At 50.4% G+C, this 22303-nt stretch overlaps 2 protein-coding genes and 1 long non-coding RNA gene across 6 annotated transcripts in view; 2 read left to right on the forward strand and 1 right to left on the reverse strand.

Moving 5' to 3' along the window:
- The window catches only part of PHC2 (polyhomeotic homolog 2), a 115211-nt gene extending 113746 nt beyond the window's left edge, over positions 1-1465 (forward strand). For all 4 annotated transcript variants that reach the window (XM_029949453.1, XM_029949454.1, XM_029949455.1 and 1 more), the window contains one exon: positions 52-1465. In XM_029949453.1, the coding sequence (XP_029805313.1) occupies positions 52-206 (155 nt within the window). In that variant the 3' untranslated portion in view covers positions 207-1465. The remainder of the gene's footprint in view (positions 1-51) is intronic.
- Positions 1466-4850: 3385 nt separating this feature from the next.
- The window catches only part of A3GALT2 (alpha 1,3-galactosyltransferase 2), an 18696-nt gene continuing 1243 nt past the window's right edge, over positions 4851-22303 (forward strand). The window contains exons 1-6 of the mRNA XM_029948718.1: positions 4851-4943; positions 5213-5272; positions 20598-20681; positions 20877-20966; positions 21243-21380; positions 22181-22303. Of these exons, the coding sequence (XP_029804578.1) occupies positions 5250-5272; positions 20598-20681; positions 20877-20966; positions 21243-21380; positions 22181-22303 (458 nt within the window). The 5' untranslated portion in view covers positions 4851-4943; positions 5213-5249. The remainder of the gene's footprint in view (positions 4944-5212; positions 5273-20597; positions 20682-20876; positions 20967-21242; positions 21381-22180) is intronic.
- LOC115299352 overlaps positions 12051-22303 on the reverse strand; it is a 12271-nt gene continuing 2018 nt past the window's right edge. The window contains exons 2-3 of the long non-coding RNA XR_003912148.1: positions 12987-13029; positions 12051-12067 (exon numbers count right to left, since the gene is read on the reverse strand). This is a non-coding gene — a long non-coding RNA (uncharacterized LOC115299352). The remainder of the gene's footprint in view (positions 12068-12986; positions 13030-22303) is intronic.

The following is a 22303-nucleotide window of genomic DNA, read 5'->3' on the forward strand; positions in this document are numbered from 1 at the left end:
GGGGAACGCGGGAGCTCTGAGTGATGCTGTCCTTGGCGCTGTCGCCCTCAGGCTGCCAGGAGATAGCAGAGGAGTTCCGTGCCCAGGAGATTGACGGGCAAGCCCTGCTGCTACTCAAGGAGGACCATCTGATGAGCGCCATGAACATCAAGCTGGGGCCAGCCCTGAAGATCTACGCCCGCATCAGCATGCTCAAGGACTCCTAGGGCCGGCCGCGCAGCCAGGGGTCTGGCCCGGGCTCCTCCGCCCGACTGAGCGGAGCCAGGCGGACGTTCCTGAGGGGCCCAGAACCGGGGCCAGTCAGAGGGAAGGGCTCTCCCTGTGGGGCGTGGCTAGTGAGGAGGGCTTGGCACCCCCTCGATGGCTCTCAGGGGCCTTTCTTTCTGTGGGAGGGGCAGAGAGGTAGGTGGCACAGAAGATGGGGCTTTATGCTTGTAAATATTGATAGCACTGGCTTCCTCCAAAGTCCCAAAACTCTAGCCCCGCTCTCTTCCCCTCTTTCTGTCCCCCCATTTTCCAGGGGGCATATGGTCAGGGCTCCCCAACCTGAGTTGGGTTATTTCCAAGGGCAGCCGTCAGGCCTGGATAGAGGCCTCGCAAGCCCTTGCCTGCCTTCCTCCCGCTTCTTTCTCCGGGCCTGGCTAACTCTTCCGTTGCCGGCTTCTCCCCCTCCAGCCCGTTCCTGAAGCAGCCAGGGGCTCTCCCCCTTCACCCTCCGCAGGTGGAGCTGGAGAAGCTGGGCCCGGCTCGGCCACGCCCGCTGGCGCAGACGCCTTAACGCTGTGTGTGTGACTGGATGACTGTGTAGGAGCCTGGACTGACAGATGGGCCCAGAGCCACCCTCTGGCACCTCCAGGTGTTCTGTAGCAAACAGCCACTTAGTGCTTTGTCCTGGACTCCACTCAGCCTCAGGATGGGGAGTAGAAGAGAAGGGCAGCCCCCGTGCGGGGAGGCGAGGTCAGGCGGCTCTCCTTTCCAGAGTGGGCACGCGGTCTCCAAAGCCCTTCCCACACTGTGAAGTACCCCCCGACTGCCCTGCTGTGCCACTAACAGCATTAAGGGAGCTGCTGTAGGCCGGCCAGGCCTCCTGGCCTGCCCTCCCGCCCACCCTGGGAGCCCCTGAGCGGGGGCCCTTGGAACGCCTGAGGGCAGAGAAGAGCCGGGGTGACATTGCTGTGAAGAAGACAGCCTTGGGCCTCCAGCTCCCACACTTGTTTGCCTCTTGAACTTGCTAGCAGTTTGAGCTACCTGCGGAGGAGGCGGGGCAGGAAGGGCGAGGGCCTGCCTCTGACTTGCCCTGTCCTCTGAGGCACCTGGGGGAAGAGCAGGGCTCTCCCTGGGGACGGGGTGGGCACCTTTCTCCGCTTGTTCTATTCCCCACTCACACCCCCCAGGCAGGGTTGGAAATGAAGGACTTTTTTAACCTTTTGTTTTCGTTTTTTAAAAATAAATCTGTAAAACCGGTTTCTTCTGTGCCTTTCTCCACTCGCTTTTCATCCACAAGGAGACGGGTGGGTCCCTGCGTCAGGGGAGGGGCGGTCTTAGCTGGACAGCATGCCCTCCACGCTTTGCTGGTGCCCCGCTCGTGGTCCAAGGGCACCCTGAGCCCCATGTCACAGGAGGAAGTAGACACGGCCTTTCACAGGTGTCCCTTGGAGTGGGAGGGTCCAGAGCCCCTCAGCTCTGAACCCCCCTACCGCCAGACTCTTCCAGCCCCAGGCACACATACCCTCAGTTGCTGCTGCTCTGTGGCTCAGTGTCCCCTTGGGTGGCTTTGGTTCACTCAGCAGTTTCTGAGCATTTTTTGGATGTTGGAATAGCTAATTAGAGGCTTTGTCCTCACGGATGTGACACCTAAACCTTGAACGAAGGACAAAGGGCATTCTGGGACGCAGGCACGCAAAGGCATGGGGGGTGTGGTGCAGATGGTGGGGCTCGAGCTGAGCTCACTGGCGTGGCCCAGGTGTGTGCGGCTGGCAGTGCCTTGTGTGGCCCTGCGCCTGCCTCAACCGCGCCTCATGGTGAGCACGTAGCGCCTGCGCTGCCCGAATGGAGCCCAAACTCGTGGTAAACTCCTGCCCCTGGCCTTGGGGAAGGAAGAGGGAGGCAACCTGGCCTCCTGCTCCTTCCCGCCCCTGGGTTTTTTCTTAAGGCAGTGTTTAGGCTTGTTTAAAATGTGGGTTTGGGGCCTGGGCCTCAGCGCCCTGAATCACCCTCCAAGGGTGGGGTCCAGAAGATCAGGCACAGTAACTTCTAGTAGTTTGACACCGCCTCCCTGGAAAGCCTATTAAATTGTAACTACTCCCTGGAGGAGGAGGAGGCGACTGAGGAGTTTGATTACTTTGTGAGTTTGATCAGTTTGATAACCAAGAGGGCCTAGCCGGACTGGAGGGGCCACTGGGCCAGGGGCCAGGGGGGTGGAACCCAGGGGAAAGCGGGAGGGTGCGGTGGAGGGCGTGGGTGGGGAGGAGAGGGGGTCTTCCGGCAGAGGAATGCAGGCGCAGCGGACAGCGCTCTGGGGCCATGTGGATCCGGACAAGTCACGTTTTCCCTAAGGGGTGGGGAAAGGGAAAGCCAGGCCTCTCCAGAGTCTGTTCCTACACGTGCGGTGAAGCGGGGGGAGCACCGAAAACTCCTAAGAGGGGCTGTGGGGAATTCAGGGGCACCGACTGACACAAGCAAATACTGGTGCTGTTGCTTTTGTTCGCGTGACAGGCCCCACCTGTTGTAAGTTGGAACGGTGCTTTTTTGTTTTTTAACATTTATTTATGAGAGAGACACAGACAGATTGAGTGGGGGAGGGGCAGAGAGAGGAAGACAGAATCCCAAGCAGGCTCCAGGCTCTGAGCTGCCAGTACAGAGCCGGAGGCAGGACTCGAACCCACGAACAGTGAAGTCATGAGCTGAGCCGAGGTAGGAAGCATAACCGACTCAGCCACCCAGGCGCCCCTGGTGGGTGCTTCTTAAAATACATAGGGAGCGCCCTGCTTGCAAAAGATCATGGTAGGCCACTTTTACAAAAGACCTACAGCAGTCAGCACCTGTTTCCACTAATGAAAACAAATCCCAAGAGGGTTTCGACTTTTAAGAAAAAAGGCAAAAAGTGAAAATAGCTTTTGCTTTGTGGCAAGCTGGCTTGGAAGCTCGCGCAGTGCTTCTGGGGCCTGGCCCCTTCCGGGATCGTCCTCCTGCCGGGGACTGTGCTCCTTCGGGGACTGGGGACCTGGGACCTCAGATGCGTGGCATCGCCGCCCCCACAGCTCTGGGAGCATCTGTGCTTTGTGTAAGAGTTACCTTAAGATGGCGACCGAGCGGCCATTTTGCTGTGGGTTGGAGAAAAACACCGTGCACCGCAGACCCCCACCCCTCACCTGCAGGCCTGGAATGTCCCGCGCCAGTTTGAAAACAGCCAATCATGAAGCCCCGGCTTCCCGTCACCCCGACGGAGGAGGCAACCTATCCCATCCCGCCACGTCCCTAAAGTGCCCTTATTTGGTGGTCTGCCCTCCCAGGACCAGACCAGAAGTCTTTCACCCATAAAATACCTCGCCCCTCCCTACCAGGCACAACTTCCCTGACTCCCCACTCCCGGAGTCCCGGAACCTCGCCCGGGAATCGCAGATCCCAGTAAAGGCTTTCTTGGCTCCATAACTTGGTCTCTTTCTTTCCTCTCATCTCTGCCTCCATCCATTAAATCTTACACTTTGTGTCCATTTATTTTCTGTATTCATTAGCAAGCGGTAACCTCAGGTAATGGAAAAGCCCACCGTGGGCTACTCTTTGGATCTGGGAACACTGAAAAAAGCTTCCTGTATAAAGCAATGATTCAATTCAATTAAAACTTCGCTTTTATGCCTTTTCTCCTGAGGAGAGTTTTCATAAAGAACCCTCTTCTTTCAGATAGCAGGAAAACCTGTATGTGTTTCTGTTGTTTGCACTTTACTCAGAATTTTGAAGATCTTTTTTGATCATTGTAAGAGTTGCCATGGGAGGGCGACTGAGCAGCCACTTTGCTGTGGAGAGCTGCGTGCACTGACAACCCCCACCTGCAAACCTGGCATGACCCGCGCCATTTGAAAAGCACCAGCGGCCATTTTATTGCGGGTCAGATAATAGTTCCAGGTACCACCAAGGATTGAAGACCCCCACTCTCCAACCTGGACTGTCTCAAACTGGAATGCCTCACCATGGAATTCCAGCATTCCCCACCCCACCGAAGTGAACAGCCAATCCTAACCTGCCACAGTCCAAAGATGCCCTTACTTGGCTATCTGCCTACCTGAGATCAGACCTGGAACTCTTGCACCCATAAAACACCTTGTCCTCCTGTACCTGGTGCGACTACCCTGAGTCACGGAACCTCGCCCGGGAATTGCAGACTCCAATAAAGGCTCTCTTGGCTCCATAATTTGGTCTCTTTTTTCTCTTACCTCTGCCTCCATCTATTAAATCTTACAATCATGAGTCATGGTTTAAAAAAAAAGTTTCCCACTTTATATACATACTTAAATGTAGATCTCGGAAACAAAATTTTCGTTAAACAATACCTATCTTTATGTGCAATACATTCTGATATTTTCTTTTCCGTTCTCTTCCTCTTTATACGTTTAAATCTTGGTCATGATCCATGATCCACAAAACTGATTTCTGAGAACTTGCAACATACACTTGTAGAAAACCCTGTCCAGTAAACTTTCCAAAACGGTTCCATCTCCCTATCTCGTGTGGCTCTTAATACTGTGCTGGGTGACTGGTGTATGTACCCCATTTTATTGTGAGTTGGCCAAGGTCACAATCAGGTGATCAGTGCCCTTGAGATCTGGCGGAAGCTCTGTGCAGAACAGGATTTTCCCTGGGCAGCAAACACCTTTGTGTGACCGCAGACCACAGACCTCTCCCAGGGCTCTAAGACGCTGAAGACAGGGACAGGGACTCAGGGGCAGGTAAGAGAAGTCAGCACAAAATAGCTCAAAGCCTCTGGCCAACCAGTGCTGGCTTGGCTCAGATCCACCTTCTCCCAGGTGACTGGCCCCAAAGGGGTTCCCAGCCCCCACCCCATCCTGAGCCCTGCAGGCACCGCCCCCAAGGGAGTCCCCCTCAGGGCAGTTCATCCCAGCTGGCTTCTGTGGGTGTGGCTTCTGACGGATGGCCTGGAGGTGCTTTGTCCCAGTCCCCGGGAACTGATCATTTCTTCCCTGGCTCCGAGCTACAGAGTTCTACCTGGCTGGCTCTCCCCACAGCTTCTCGACATGGTTCTCAAGGAGAGACTCAGGTGAGTTGGGGACACTGCCAGTGTTGGGGGGGGGGGGGAAGATGGGGCAGGACAGCTGACCCTGGAAGAGTCCAGCCTGGTGGCCAGAAAACAGTCAAGGAGAAGGCACAAAGGCTGAGCCATAGAGATCCTGGGTGAGGGAGACTCTGAAAGGGGACGTTTGACTCAAGGGGTAGAGACGGTCCATGGGGTCAAGCTGGGTGAGGGCAGATTGCATCCTGGGAGACCTTGTGGATCCTGGGGAAGAACGGAGTTGCTCCCCTGACTTCCTGAACTCTGAGCCCCCTTGGTGAGCGAGAGAAAGACCTAGTGCTGCTAGCCCCACCACAGCCGAGAGCTCTCTCTGGTCCCACTGCGACTGACCGGCCAGAGTTGAAACTTCTTCCCCCTTCAGGACTAATGCTTGATCTTTAACCCCTTCTTGAAAGCAAGGAGGTCGGAGGGGGCAGAGCTGGGGATGGGCTTGAGGGACCACCTTCTGCAGGTGGAAGTGGAGTGGAGGGGGTGCCTTTGAAAATATCTGAGCAAGCCATGTGGAAGTATGGGTCAGGCAGGGGCCCCTGTGGACTAGGGCTGCCCGGCTGGGGCATGGGAGGGGCAGCAGGAGCTGGCAGGTGCCCACCTGGCCCTCACCCGGGCCACTTGGGGCCAGCTCTGCCTGGCTGCCTTGGCTGAGGCCCAATGCCCAAGATACACATCAGCTTGCCCTACTGAGGTTGGGTGGGGGCTGGTTAAAAGGGTCAAGATGGTGAAGGCTGAGAGCTGTCCACTCTAGCCTTTTCTTGCACCTGCAGCGTGGGCAGGTGGTGTTTCCCAGAGTGTCCCTCTGGGGGTAGTATTGCTTCCGGGAGCCAGCTGCAGCCTGCCCTCCCTGAGCTTGGTGGTGCTGGGGTGTGCAAGGGAAGAAAAAGCTTGCTGCAGGAGAGACGGAGAGACATTGACGGGGCGGGTACGGGGCGGGGGGGTGCCACTGAGGTTACTTGGAATATTAACAGAGCCAGAGACCACTGGGAGTGGAGGGAGCATCAAGGTTGAGCTGGGGCCAGGTCATAAGGTGCCTCAGATGCCACATTCTGGCTTGGGAGTCAGACAGACCTAAGTTCAAACCTAAGCTCCACCACTTAACCTGCTCTGTGACCTTGAGCAACTGATTTCATGTTTCTGAGCCTCGGGTGTATTTATAAGGTGGGGATAATCATGGTATCTCCTTCAAGGGACTGTGGTCAGACCTTGGTGAGATGGGGACATAAAACACCTCAGTAAAGGTCTGAAGATATTCGTAGAGTGCCGACTTAACGCTGAAGCAGACAGAGTCTCGAGAAAGGAGTCACAGTTTGAGAAAGAGAATGAAGACAAGGAACCTATTCATTGCTTCATTTGTTTACTGAACAAATAATCACGAATACCACCAACGATGAGGCAGGCTCTCAAGTTTGGCACCAAGAATACAAAGTCTCAAAAAACAGCAGCCTGGCAGGGCAGAGGTATAGAGTTTGGCCAGGGCTTGAGTAGAGGTTTGCACAGGTGCGGAGGTGCACATGGCGGCAGGTGTTGGAGGGGGAGGTCGAGGAAGGCATCACAGGGAGGAGACTGGGTATAGATGGATTTTCTGAAGCTTGGTGGTGGTTGATAGCAAACAGCAATGTGGGCAAAGATACAGAGGTGGGGAAGACACAGAGTCATGGCAAGTTTAAGGAACTTCGTGGGATCGAGAAGGGGCAAGGGAGTAGACAGTTACAGAAATCTAGATGGGAAGAAGGGGGGTGGGGAGGAAGGAGCCTGGAGCTCTGGTGGGGAGGCAGAAGCAAGAGAATCGGTGACGTTGTGCCGGAGTCTGGCTCCAGCAGGTCCAGGGCTCCCTGAAGGACGGACCATGTCGGTGAAAGAGAGAGAGCCTCGGCTGCTTTCTGACCATGAGACAGGGGTCTCTGCTCTGTCGGGTGTTGTGTCTTTATTTATACATCGTGTTAACATGACATCAAGAAAGTGGAATTTTTACTACAAATAATTCTGTGATAAAATGTTTTAAAAAATGTACAGAAACAGGTTTTACAGAGGCATTATAGAATTACTCTAATTTCAGTGAGGTAATTTTTACAAATAGGATAACAAGATATTCTCAGTGGAAAGCAGATAACATATACATCTGTTTAAACCAGTAGTAAATCTTACAACTAAGAAGATAGCAGTGCAGCAAACACATTTGTTTATATCAATAACGCTAAGAGTCAGGCATAGGCTAGGCTAGGAGTCCTCTGTCTGGCTCATAAAAGGAAGAATGTATTTGCGCTGGTTAGTAAGTTGCTTGTGTCAACCTTGTTATTTGGTGTTGAAGGTGTAAACACCATAGGAGCCCTAGATGTGCCGGCCTTTATATACGAGTTTAAATTTTAACCACTCTTACGCATCCTCATAACGGGTATCAGTGTAAGGGAAGATATTTGTGGCACCCATTAGCAAAGGTCTGTGCCGTAACTTATGTCCGGCTCTTGTTTGTTTCTTATCTCTAAGTTAGGCTCTTTTTCTCTGGGCCAGAGTTAATAGTAACTCTTGTGTTTTTAACCCCCTTTATTATCTATGTCTTGGGTTTGTGAGGCTCATTAGAAGAGCCTTTTGACAAACATCTGCGGTGCTTTGTCTACATTCTTCTTTGTAGAGGTGGGAACATGCTTCTTCCCATGAGGTATCTGTGTGGGAAACATCAGTCTGGTTTGGGACATTTTGAGGCCTAATCAGCAGTCCCATTTACAATATGAGCCAATAGTAGAAGGAGATACCAGCTTTGCTTTGTGGCAGGAGCTGTGCAAACATTTGTCGTTTCCTAGCTGTGGCTGTGTCATGGAGCAAGGCCGACGTGGCTCCCAGCAACTCATTTTTTCCCTGACCAGTTGCAATCACGCCTCGCGGACAGGCCGCTCCTGAACTAATTAGCAAAGCACTCCGAGGTTTGGTGCCCAAGCAGAAATGAAAGTTTCAAGAGGGTAGATTTTGGTAGCTGTCTGGGGACAAGAGACCGTGCAAACTTGCTGTACCCTCACCAGGAATTTTCACTCAGCCAGTGAGTTCACATAGCTCCCAACAATGTTGGGCTATGAGGAGCGAGGAAGTGGCCCCACTTGCGTAACTTGGGACCAGTCAGAGAAAACACATGGATGTCAGGATTGCATTTTCCAGGATGGAGGAGACCTGGGTGGGGAGCAGGTTTCTGAGGAAAATCAAGAGTTCCTTTTTGACTTAAGTTTGAGACGCTTGGAAGACATCCAAGTAGAGAGACCAGGTGGCACCAGTGCCCCCAGTTGTCCTCTGTCACTGTAACCATGATGCCCAGAGAATCCGGGCAGTGATTTGGCCCCACTCCAGTTTCAGAATGGAACTTGGTGGATGGTGTAGTATAATAAGACTTTTGGTCTTTTTCCTGTGCTCCTGGCACAGAACTCCTAAAAACCTGAAAAACTGGAATGCCTGTTATTCATAAGGAGCCATGAGGTGACTTAGGGTAGGTCCCTCTATTGTCTCAGGATGGGGCTAATCACCTGAAAGACCTAGTGACTATAGACTTGGAACTTTCAGCCCCACCCCCAACTTCTTGGGAGGGAAGGTAGGGCCGAAGACCCATTAGAAAAACTCTTGAACAACAATGTTTAGAAAGTTTCTGGGTTGGTGAATGAATTCATCCATATGCCAAAGGATGGATGTTGGGAGCTGCCGAGTTTTGGCCGCCTCAGGCAAGGATATATCGCTCTCCAGGGAGCGACCAAAAAAATAAGATTTACATCTGGAGGCTAGGAGAGTGCATTTCCTGGTCCAGGATTTGGAGACAGTCATACTGAGCCAGACAGCCAAAATGAACAAAAGATCAACCACATTCGGGTTTATGCAGCATTCATCTTCCCCTGCCCAGTACTGCAGACAAAAGTCTGGGTGCTCCTTTTGATGCTGTGTTCGGAGTTCAGTTTCGGTTTCCCCTTTTTCTAATCATCATTTGACTCTGCTACCTGGCAACCAACCTGGGTCAGTTTCCCGCCCCAAATCCTATATAAGAGTGAATTATTTTCTTAATAAAGGGGGCTTGATCAGAAACGCTTGTCTTGCCTCACTCTCTGTGCTCCCCTTCCTGCCCTACCCTCTCTCCCTCCCTCAGGAACGGACCTGCAAGGATTTACCACCCCACCGGCCGGGGTGGAACCTGACAAGTGACGTCCCAACGTGGGGCTGAGTGAGGGAACACGACAGATGGCCCCGTCCAACTCCGTGGGGCTAGAGACTCCTGACCTCACCCTATGGAGCACTTGATCTGGGTGTTCATGTGGACCCTTTATGAATAAACCAGTAGGGGTGCCTGGGTGGCTCAGTCGGTTAAGTGTCCAGCTTCGGCTCAGGTCATAATCTCACGGTTCGTGGGTTCGAGCCCCGCATCAGGCTCTGTGCTGACTGCTAGCTCAGAGCCTGGAGCCTGCTTCAGATTCTGAGTCTCCCTCTCTCTCTTCTCCTCCCCTGCTCGCGCTCTCTCTCTCAAAAATAAATTTTAAAAAAACATAAAAAATATGAATAAACCAGTAAAGGCAAGTGCCTCCCTGAGTTACGTGAACTGTTACGTGAGCAACTTGTGGAACTCGAGGAGGGGGATGTGGGAACCCCTGAGTTATGGTCAGTCAGCCAGAAGTAGGGGTGGCACCTGCCAGGATTTGCGACTGCCATCTGAAGGGGGCCATCTCGTGGGGGTACGCCCTTGACCTGTGGGGTCTGGCAGTAACTCCAGGGAGATAGTATAGAATTCTATGAATTGAATTGTGGGACACTCACTTGACGCTGGAGAACTGCTTGGTTGTCGTGTTGGAAAACACCCCTGAGGGCGACCAGAACGTAAGGGGAAGCAGGGCAGGAGAGGAGTGTGAGGAAACAGACATTTTCCTCTGTTGGAAAACATTTTTAAAAAAGCCCACAAAATCCACCTGAGTAAATTTGAAGCTCTTAATTGGGTTTATTTAACATTGATCATGAACTAGGCAGCATCTCAGCAGATAGAAAGGAGCTCTGAGGGGCTGTACAAAAGGAAGGCTTTTGTAGGGAGAAGGGGGCGGAAGAAAGGAAGCTTCTAGCAAGAAGTGGCCTGTTTCAGGAAAAGTCACTTGCCTCTGGGGGAACTTGGGGGGTCTGTCAGGCAGATAATCTCACTAGTGCTGACCAGGTAACTCCAGACTGAGTGGTTAAAAGTTACATTCCTGAGAGAAGGTGAAAACTGCAGTCACGTTGGACACTAAGCCTTGGTTTGTTGACAAGAGGCTTTGTGGAGTGACTTCACTTGGGGTCCTGTTGTTTCTTTTTTAACAATTCCACCACCACCACCCCCTCTTGATCAGATTCTCAGTTTAATTGAGAAACATGATCAAAATATAAAATCCCTGCCTCCCAGCGATTGATCCAAGTTCTCCCAGTTTTTGCTGGTCTCTGTGTGTATTCACAGGCCGTGACCTCAGGTTTACATGCCTTAAGATGGTCGGTCTCTCAACCCCCCTTTCTGATGTTCTGGCCTCAGGGAGCTCATTTGCTCGGTGGTCAGAGGCTTCGAACGGGCACTGAAAGTTTGGGAGAGAGTACAGCGCCCCGGCGTCATTCGCAGGATTCTTATAAGCAGGACACCTCTCCTGTCTACAGCACACCCAGGAGCCACGATCTCCAAGACCCAAAGCAATCAAAACCGAATAAGTCACTGAAGGAGTCACCTTTTAAGCCAAGTGGCTTGCTCAGCCACCTTATGTAATGGAGTTTCAACTTCCCCAGAAGTGTTGATCTGGGGGCAGGAGGCGGTGTTGACCGCAGCACAGACACCTCCTTGCTCGGCCCCAGGTTAATTAAGGGCTGTCCTATTGTCAAAACCACCTTGGCCAGAGAGTCTGAGGATCTTCATCGTAAAGCCATTGCTTGAGCTCTGGGTCCCGCTATCCTCTTAAGAGTTAAGGAGAATGTGTGCTGATCACAGCCTCCTTTGTTTTCACGCCCAACCAGGGAGGTAGGCACCTGCCTAAGGAAGCAAATCCTGAATCACAAAAGCGCCCTGGTAGGTCCTTTCTAACTTGATGGTGTAAATTTAGGGGAGTTGACCCACAGGGTGTCCCAGTTTGTTGGTGAACAGTTAGGGGCACAGTCCGGTAACCTTTAGCTAAGATATGCACCAACCACCTAGGTATTCATAGGCCCAAAGGAAAATGAACACGGCCCCAGACTTGGACCCTGTGGGAGCAGAAAGCATTCCCGCCAGGGCGGCTCTGTGAATGGAGTCCACCATCGTGGACAGACCAGGGTTTTTGAAATGCAGCAGTCTGAAAGGTTACCTCCCTTTAGCAATGGCCTGGGAGATACAGATGATGGCGTTCTCTTTCCAGGCCAACGCAAGCATAAAGGAAAGAAAGAAAAGAACAAAGGGTTTTATGGTTAAAGTAGGAAGTCTCCATCTGGTGCCCTGGGTGAAAGCAGTCGACCTGGCTGTCCGTCAGCCACTTCTCTTCCTCGTCAATTTGATTTGGAAGTCTCCAGCATCTGCACAGGACCAGATGTCAGGTGGGGCCTTCTGCAGCTGTACCTACCCAAGGTTCAAGTCCCTGGAACTGGCTGCCATCTGGGTAGTGGGGTGGACCTGGTACAGTCCCTTCCAGAGAGACATTCTTTGTCCTTAGTGACTCCCAGTCAGAAGGGTGGGAGAAACTTCGAAGCATTTGTTTGGAGCGATGTAGCCAGATGTTTAAGGAAACTAGAAGAATTCAGGACCTAGTCCAGTTTACAGGCATTTAAAAAAACCTCAAAGACAATAAACAGGATTAGAATCTAGTATCTACAAAGGCACAAATATAATTTTTCTCTCTACAATTACCTCCACTTACCAAATATAATCACAGTAAAATTTGCATTAAACCACTTGATTATTTATATGAATGCAGTAAGAATAGTAGTTGATGGACCATACAAGCCCTTAAGGATGGCTCTGTTGGAGCTTTTCATAAGGAATTTCAGACTGAACTTTAAGTATCCGAAACAGGAAGCCAAGCCAAGGACTCGACAATAGATTTTACCTAAAATACCTACAGTTTGGGTGAATTCCTATCAATCAAAACCTTGGTAACATAGCGCTTCCAAGGGTGTCTTACCAAGGAGAACCAGATTCTCAGAGAACATATGCAAATAACTATGTTGCCAAGGGGAAAAAACCCCACTCAAGAGTTTCCAAATTCTGGAGGGATCAGGCAGGGCGGAAAAGTAAATATTTCACCTTTGTTTACAAAGGTGTACATGACTGAGCTGCTGTAAGGCCGGCAGCTTAAGAGAAAAGGCTTCCTTAAATACGGGAAAACAAAACATTAAGGAGCCAAGCAACGTTTCAGACAAAAAGTCATAAAAAGTTGTAAGCATCCTTCTTGTTCGTTCTGCCCCGTGTAATTAATACTTGTGCTTAAATCCAGTTTTCCTGTTAGTTCTGGAGATTTTTACCGATGTTGGTTTTAATGATCTCACAGTTATAAGAAACCTGTACTGAATCTCTTGAAAGCTGAAGCACTTTCACAAAAGCATCAGAGTGAAACGTACCATCTGTAAATGACAAAAGACTTAAAAATGGCCATCGCTAAATAGCATTGACAAGGGAATTTGACTATTTCTGTAACACACAACATCTTAAGATAATAATCAGGATTATAATGGATAGCATGATACCAGGACATACCAGATTCCAGGAATTTCACAGAATTTCTGGAACATTTGCATACCTGCACAAATACAACGTAAAGAAGGCTTCATATTACTTCTTATTTGACAATGATCCCCACGTATTTTAACATGTTAAAGAAGCCACATTAGTTTGGCCTCTCTCTGTTTATAAAAAGAGAGAACAATTTTGTAGTTTTCCAAGGATTCCGTGGAAAATCCCAAAGTTACTTCCAGGTCAAAAAGCCTTCCTTCAGGATTACTTTGTAAGGGAAGGAGAGAAAGAGCTGGTAAAACGTCTTAAAAACACTCAAGCAAATAAAGTCTCAGATTATGGTAGAGGATGACTGGTTATCTATTTAAACATAATAACAATTAGAGACTCTGTAAACACAGACCGTTAGCAAGTTGTAAAACAAAAAAGAGCTCTTCGCCCTTCTGATAGAGAAGGCTTGGTTTTCTTTCTTTCTTTCTTTCTTTTTTAATGTTTATTTATTCTTGAGAGAGACAGAGAGAGCACAGGAGGGGCAGAGAGAGAGGGAGACACAATCTGAAGACAGGCTCCAGCCTGACGCGGGACTCGAACCCACTAACCGTGAAATCATGACCTGAGTCGAAGCCGGATGCTCAACCAACTGAGCCACCCAGGCGCCCCAGGCTTGGTTTTCTTAAGTAATCAAAGAACTGACGGGAAACACAGGAAATTATTTTCACCGGACACAAAATCGCTTCTAGGCAGATTACTTATAGGTAAAGAAAAAGCTCTGCCATCTCTTATCAATATCTTCTCTTTCTTACACCAGCAGTCTAAGAAAACTGTCTTAACAGAGAGGAAACCAATTTTAATTTTGTTTCCATGTAGTTTTTTAAGGGTTTTTGTTTTGTTTTGTTCTTAAGAGAGAGAGAATGAGCAGGTGAAGGGCAAAGAAAGGAGGACAGAGAATCCCAAGGGGGCTCTGGGATGACAGCACGGAGCCCAATGCCGGGCTCGAGCCGTGTGATCATGGCTTGAGTGGAGATCAAGAGTCAGACACGTAACCGGCTAAGCCACCCAGGAGTCCCCGATTTTCTAAACTTACTTATATCCATTCCAACCTTAGCCATCTTGACCACACATAAAATCCTTTTCCCAAGATTCCTTTTCAACAGACCATCTGCAATCTTCCTTTTTACCAGATTTTGTCCAGTTTTTCCTCTTTCCCATTCTGAATAACCAGCCTTACCTTTAGGACAAAATAACTTTCTTTTCCCTCAACAAAAATACATTTCCATCCCTCGCATCTTCTCTTGCTGAAAATGTACATGCTACTTTCCTTTCACACAGGGAACTGTATTATTTCTAGTACTTTTATTTCCCTTCTGTTAAGAATTACATCTGACCAGGGGTGCCTGGGTGGCCTACTTAGTTAAATGTCTGACTCCTTTTTTTTTAATGTTTTTTATTTTATTTATTTTGAGAGAGAGAGAGAGAGAGAGAGAGCAGGGGAGGGGCAGAGAGAGAGGCGGAGGCCAACGTGGGGCTTGAACTCACAAACCATGCGATTATGGTCTTTGCTGAGATCAAGAGTCAGATGCTTAACCAACTGAGCCACCCAGAAGCCCCAACTGTCCAATGTTTGGTTTCTGCTCAGGTCATGATCTCACAGTTTGAGTTGAGCCCTGCATCAGGCTCTGCACTGATAGCGCGGACTGTGCTTAGGATTCTCTCTCTCCCTTTCTCACTGCCTCTCCCTCACTCACTCTTTTGCGCTCTCTCTCAAAAATAAATAAACATTAAAAAAAAGAATTACAATTGACCCTCAAACTACATGGCTTTGAACTACATGGGTCCACTTACAATGGATTTTTTTCTCAATACAGTACAGTATTGTAACTATTTTATCTTCCTTGTGATTTTTTTAAATAACATTTTTTTCTCTACCTTACTTTAAGAATACAACATATAATACATACAACATACAAAAAAGCGTTAGCCGACTGTTTATGTTATCAGTAAGGCTTCCTGTCAACAGTAGGCTATTGTTAGTTAAGTTTGGGGGGTGTCAAAAATTTTATGCAGACTTTTACTGCTAGCGAGGGTCAGCAGCCCTGATCCCCACATTATTCAGGGGTCCGTGTTTTGCTGGAGTTTACATTTCAAGGAGTTGGCCCTGACCAGGAGAGGAGAGTCCCTGGACAAGACCCGGGTGGAACATTTACATCTCACGGGGACAGGGAAAGACAGCAAAATCCTACAATAACACCTGTTCCCTAAGGCCAGAATTGTAACCTTACCTACACGTCTTTTAAGATGAATAAGGGTCAGGTTAATTGTTATAAAGAATGAGTGGACTTTGAATTTTCTCTAGAGCTGCATTTCTGGTCGTAAGCAAAGATTTGTAGGAAAAAGGACAGTTGCTTCGAACTCCTCAGAGATTATGTTGTATTCTGGAGATCTTCCAAGGGTTGACACGCCCATCCACTTAGGTTGGAATGTTTTTCTTTTCTGCTGAGTACATTTAGCTTAAAGGAGATGGTCTAAAAGAATTCATATCCGGCCCCAGATATCAGCTGCCATTTTGGCCAAGTTTATGACCACAGAGTTATTAAATCCTTTCAAATATCTTATCAGGTTTCAGCCAGGACAAACAGTAAGTATTTCTGGCAATAGAAAACGACCCTGCAAACCCAAGAGGTGCCCTCAAAGGTGTAAAAGGTATTATCTCCACAAGATCTAGAGCCATGAGCCATTCCCAAAGATCAAGAACGATGGCCTAGATTTGAAAAGGAAGGGACAATGTGAAATTTTTCTTTCTTCTAAATACTAAGAGATCCAGGAAAGCTGACTCTGGAAGAATAGTCTCACATTTAAGTGGCTTCTTCCAGTCTTTCCCAGGATTCCACTTGCAAGCCCCAAGCCAGGTTTAAAGTAGAGAGTGTAGGGGCACCTGGGTGTCTCAAGTCGGTTAAGCATCCAACTTCGGCTCAGGCTGTGATCTCCCGGTTCAGGGGTTCAAGCTCCACATCAGGCTCCATGCTGACACTGTGGAACCTGCTTGGGATTCTCTGTCTTTCTGTGCCCCTCCCCCACTTGTGTGCACACTCTGTCTCTCAAAATAAACTTTAAAATAGAGAGTGTAACTCCAGTATCTACCAGAATTTAGCCAGTTTTTAAAATTAGTTTTAAATTTATTTATTTTTTTAATTCTGTTCAATGTTTATTTATTTTTGAAAGAGAGACAGACAGACAGAATGTGAGTAGGGAAGGGGCAGAGAGAGAGGAAGACACAGAATCTGAAGCAGGCTCCAGGCTCTGAACTGTCAACACAGAGCCCAATGTGGGGCTTGAACCCATGGACTGGGAGATTATGACCTGAGCCGAAGTCGGATATTTAACCGACTAAGCCACCCAGACACCCCTGGAAACCCTTTCTTTAAAGTGCACTTCTTAAATAAGTGCCTAAATGGAATGTTCTCCTGGGCACCTGCAAGGCTCAGTCAGTTGAGCGTTCGGCTTTTGATTTTAGTTCAAGTCATGATCCCAGGGTGGTGGGATCAGGCCCTGTGTCAGGCTCTGCACTGATCATGGAGCCTGTTTGAGATTCTCTCTGTCCCTCTGTCCCTCTCTCCCCTGCTCTCATGTGTTCTCTCTAAAAATAAAGAAAATTTAAAAAATAAACAAACAAATAAATAAATGGAATCCTCTCCATAATGGCAGTTGTAGTTCTAGGTTGCTTTAGTAAGATTTTGCCATTTTGTAGGTATCCATAGCTTTCAGGACTGCAGTTTTAGACAGAATAAGTCAGCATACTGGAAGATGGCACACTCAAGTCTTGTAATTTAAACACATTTTTTAAAAGTTTATTTATTTTTAAGAGAGAGAGTGTGAACAAGTGGGGGAGGGGCAGAGAGAGGAAGACACAGACTCTGAAGCAGCTCCAGGCTCTGAGCCGTCAGCACAGAGCCCGACTCGGGGCTCAAACCCACAAACTGCGAGATCATGACCTGAGCCGAAGCTGGACACTTAACAGACTGAGCCACCCAGGCGCCCCATTTGCTCCTTCAGACCAAGCTCCAAGACCATCCTTGGTCTACGCTCCACTTCCAGAGGTGAGAAAGCCAAGTCAGGGGAGAGCACTTCACATGTGATAGTGGAGGAGCTAGATTCTGAAGTCTTCTTGGACAGGCCTGCGAGGTTTAGACTTGATCTTCCAGGCAGTAGGAAGGCTTAAAACTTGTTTGGTTTGGTTTTTCTAAATTGCTAACTCTGTATTTTTGCTTCATTAAAGAAAAGCAATATAAGCACATTACAAACAATTGGAAGGAAAAAAAATAAAGGAAAAAAAAGCCCTACTATAACTTATTGCATAGCTACTTAAGTTTTCCTTTGTAGTCTTATCTTCTGGTGCATGTTTTAATTCCTGCTAAATTATAATCCTACTGCCCAGGGGTGCCTGGGTGGCTCAGTTGGGTAAGCATCCGAATTTGGCTCAGGTCATGATCTCACAGTCCATGAGTTCAAGCCCCACATAGGCTTCTGTGCTGACAGCTCGGGGCCTGGAGCCTGCTTCGGATTCTCTGTCTCCCTCGCTCCCCTGCTTCCACTCTGTCTCTCTCTCAAAAATAAACATTAAAAATTTTTTAAAAATAAATAAATAAAAACAACCATCCTGCCCCTTGATTTTAGGACCTGCTTTTGTCAATTAAGGTTTCTGCGTAAGCATTTTTCCCATGTGACCACAGAGTTGGCAGTAAAAGGTTACTTGGGCGGTGGGCTGGCCTTCACCCTGGGCTTCGAGTCAGGGTCCAACCAAGCCCAAGTGCCCCTCATGTAAAGGGAACACACTCCTCCACCAGTCCCAGCCTCTCAGCCCCTACAGTTCCATCCTCCTCCCTCCTTCCAGCCACACTGATGAAGAGACTGATGAAACGGACCGGGCAGAACCGGTGGACTTTGATCCAAATCAGGGAAGGCGGCGCCATTGCAATGGCGAAGCGTAATGAGGATGATGAATGTCACCTAGGAGAAGTGTTCAGTGTCTCACCCCTTGACGAGGCCAGTGAATAACACTGCTGGCATTTATGGGGCAGTGAATAAAGGAAGGACTGTAATCATATATAATCAGCCCACGCCCCTGCCTCCACCTCTGCACCTCTACTTATTCCTCCCCACCCCACCACCAACGCCCTGGGGCACGAGGGCTGGCAGTAGCCTGGAACTGCCTTCCTGCCTCCAGCCATACTCCCTCACCCCCCAGGGACCGGGCTCAACAGTTCCGCTGGGGTACTTTTTTTCAAATAAAAACCTGACTGCTTCATTCCCCAAAGGAAGTATCCTCCAGGGCTCCCGTGGGCCTCAAGAGGAAGCCCAAACCCTTTATCCTGGAATGCAGGCCGGGTAATCTGGCCCTGGCTTACCTCCGGCCTCCCCTCTCCCCGCTCCCCACCTGCACTCCGCCCTGCAGAGTGACCGCAGTGCCGTGCACATGCCACGTTTTCTCGTTTTCTCTCTCCTCTCACTTCTGTACATGGTTGTTTTCTTCTCATAGACCTCCCTCCCCGCTCTGCTGCCTTCTTTGCCTGGGTAACTTCTAATCGTTAGAGGCCACCTCCTCCAGGAAGCCTCCCCAACTTCCTCCCCATCTGTCAAGGTTCAATTGCCACCCTCCAATTTGCCCTACCAGCATCTTGTATTTATACTGATTACAGCCTTTACTGTGCTGTGTTCCATTCATCTGTCTGAGGTCTGTCATCCGACTCATTCCCTCTATTCCCGGCCACCCACATCCTCCTGATTCCATTTCCTGAAGATAAGGTCTGTGCCTCGTTCACCTCTGAATCCTTGACCTAGCAAGTGTGTGATTCTGAGCTTGTGCCTGATAAATAGAGGGTGAATGCATGCATAAGCAGAAACTAGTGAACATCTTGATGCATAAACTTTTTCCAATCCTGTAGATGATCTTGAACAGACTCCCAGAAGTTGAGGTGATCGGAATAAGGGTAGGAACAATGGAAGCTTCAATCCCCATAGCTAAGTAGCTTTCCAAAAAGATCTAGCAATCTTCACTCCCACCAGCAACTGTAAGAGTGCCTGTCTCACTGTATACTTGTAGCGTGACTAGCTTTTGTTTTTGTTTTTTTAAGCTTATTTTATAGGTAAAACATGTCAGCCTGTTTAATTTGTATGTCTTCGGTTACTAGAGAGGGTGGACATTTCCCCAAATATTTGCCTTCTAAATGTATTTCTTCTTGGATGATTGGTCATGTGATGTGGACACTGTGAAGGCAGGTGGGCATTTTACAGGATGACTTTGGGGGGCTGTGGAGGAAGGGGCTGGAAGCAGGGAAATTGATGCTTCAATGGTCCTGGTGAGGGATGTGCAGGCAGGATCACTGTGGGAGCCAGGGGCACCGCAAGGGCTGGCAGCGGGGGGTGGGCACATCCAGGAGGTGAAGTCAACGCACCTTGGGGACTGACAGCAGATGGAGGGTGAGGGAGAGGGAGGGGCTGGGGTGCAGCCAGGTTTCTGGTTTGGCCAACTGAACAGAAGGAGGTACCCTGTGCTGAGAAGGTGCACAGGTGGATACAGGCACACTCTCCACTACAAGGCCCCACTCTCAGCTAGCTTATAAGTGGTGGACTGGGATTCGAACCTGGAGGTCTGGCCCCAATGTCCATGCTCCTCACCAGGTGGTTCTAGCCTCTCAGGAAACACGGGCACACAGGAGGGGCGGGGGACACTGGATGAGATCCCCCAAAGGATTTTGATTTTGGGGGCCCTTCCTGGATGACCCCCAACCATGGACACATGCCAAAGTCCATCTCCTCCAAGCAGGAATGGGGCTGCTGAGCTCTGCTTTGCATACCCAGGCCAGTGGCTGGAGCCACCGTAGACACGTGGTCCCTGACCACAGCCCACCCCCCACGCAGCCCCTCAACTCATCTCTAAGTGTCAGACAGCTCTCGGCCCCCAGTCACCAAGCCACGAACTCCTTGCATCCCCTCCCAGTCTCTTCTCCTGTCCAAGGCCAGTCCTACCCTCTACCCCCCACCCAGGCTAAGCACCCCAACCTCTAATGTTATCATCCCCCAAACTTGCCCAAGGTCATGCCCCGTCGCACTGCTGGGAAAAGCAAAGGATTGTGTATCCAAATGTTCATCAAAAGGGGCCTGGTCAGGAAAATGATGCTTTATCCAATTAATAGCATACTGGGCAGCTGGGGAAGAGGATGGCCAAGCACTTCAAGTATTCCGAGAAAATAACCGCAAAGATAATGGTCATTGGAGGCAGTGGAAAATGCAAGATGCAGAACGACGCATCAACTGTACTACCATTGATCGGGGGGGAGGCAAGGGGGGAGGATTTGCTACCATATTTATATTTGCCTGTATATGCACAGATCACCTCTGGAAGGAGGCACAGGAAAACAGTTGTACTGGCTGGCCTCCATGCAGAGCCCTGGGTGGCTGGGACCAGGAAAGACTTGGCACTAAAGGTGCTCTTTTGCACCTCTGAATACCTGTACCATGTGAATGTAATATATTTGTATTCATAAATAAATAACAGGAAACATTAAAATTACATAAATAATTTCTCATGTGTTATGTGTGTATGTAAATGAGTTGCTAATGCCCCTCCCCACCACCCAGGACCTGGAAGAGACTCTTCTGGCGGCTGATCCTATTTGCACTTGGCCTCTTAGGGCTGTACCTGTATGGGCTCCCTGTAGTCAGGTACAACTCCCTTCCCCCAGCCCTGGTGGGAACGAGCAGGGTCCGGGCTCCTTCTAGGCGCCTCCTTGAGGGATGGTGGGTGATGGCTATCTTGGCTGCACGCCTGTCCTTGGGGGCTCCCCCTCCTTGTAAAGAGCAAATAGAGAAGGCCGTGCGCTGGCTGGCGTGTGTCTCACTGCTGCCCCCACCCCACAGGCATCTGGAAGCCCTCATCCCCATAGGTGTCTGCCCTTCCGCCAGAATGGCCCTGCTGAGGGACAACTTCACGGGTCTCTTGCATCCCTGGTAAGGAGCTAACACCCACATACCCTTGAGAGCTCTGCCTCCAGGTCCCTCCACACATCTCTCACCCTGGCAGGGCCAGGTACGCCTCCCCGTGGCCCCATCAGGTCACACATCTCCCAATCCTCTGGGTTGGATCTAGGCTAGGGACTTCTAGGGGCGGGGGCTGGGGGGGGACCCATTTGTGGGTCCCTAGGGCACAGCACTGGGGAGGTGGCAGTGAACATGCACCAAAGGAGTGGATACATGGACCTTTCTCTCCATCCCTGTCCTGGCCAGGGCCCGGCCTGAAGTCCCAACCTGTACTTCCTGGGGGGCCCCCATTCTTTGGGATGGCACCTATGACCCAGCTGTGGCCCAGCAAGAGGCTCTACAGCAGAACCTCACCATTGGTCTGACTGTCTTTGCTGTAGGCAGGTAAGGCCTGGGGAGGGGAGCGGGCCTATCCAGTCAGGGAACAGAAGGGGTGTTCGTGGGACACAGGGGTGGGACACGGGGTTCTCCAGAACACAGGATCCCAAAGTAAAGAGTGAGGCAAAGACAGCACCTCTTATCCCAGACTCGGGGGGGAGCAGGCAGGGCCGCCCTTTCCCTTCTCGCTGGACCCCAGCACAGGCCAGAGACTGTCCTGACCGTGTATGTCAGGACCTGCCACAAACTCAGTGATGAAAACAATAGCTGTTAATTTCCGCTCAAGATTCTATGGGCAGGAGCTCCCACAGGGCTCGGCAGGAAGGGCTCCCCGATGCTCCCTGTGTCTGGGCCTCCCCTGGGATGGCCGACTGCGGAACAATGGTCGGGCACCGTCTCCACAATGCCTTCTGCTCGGCTAGTTGGGCTTCCTCACGTCACTGCAGCATCATGGGCCAGGACTTCGTAAACTTTAAGTTTCGAAGGCTCAGAGCCCTAACGAGGCAAAGGCAAACGCCGCCAGTCGTCCAAGGGCCAGCACAGCACAGGCCCTCTGCCGCGGGGCCCTGCTGATCCAGGCGGGCAGTAAGTAGGAGCCCACGTTCAAGGCAGTGTACCCAGGGCCCCTCAGGGCTGCGAAGGAGAGCGATCTGCAACCCTTTGCCCGCCCTGAAAGCTGCGGTGGCTGGAGGGGCGTGGAGCCTCGGAGCTCCAGGCTGCAGGGGTGCAGAGACCCCGCCCTAAGCGTGCCGCCGGGAAGGGCGCCGCGCTCGGGCTGACCCGCCCCGCCCCGCCCTGCCCGGCAGGTACCTGGAGAAGTTCCTGGCGCGCTTCCTGGAGACGGCGGAGCGGCACTTCATGGTGGGCCAGCACGTGGTGTACTACGTGTTCACCGAGCGCCCGGACGCCGTGCCGCGCGTGGCGCTGGC

This window comes from Suricata suricatta, chromosome 8 (genome assembly GCF_006229205.1).
Source record: "Suricata suricatta isolate VVHF042 chromosome 8, meerkat_22Aug2017_6uvM2_HiC, whole genome shotgun sequence".
NCBI lineage: Eukaryota > Metazoa > Chordata > Mammalia > Carnivora > Herpestidae > Suricata > Suricata suricatta.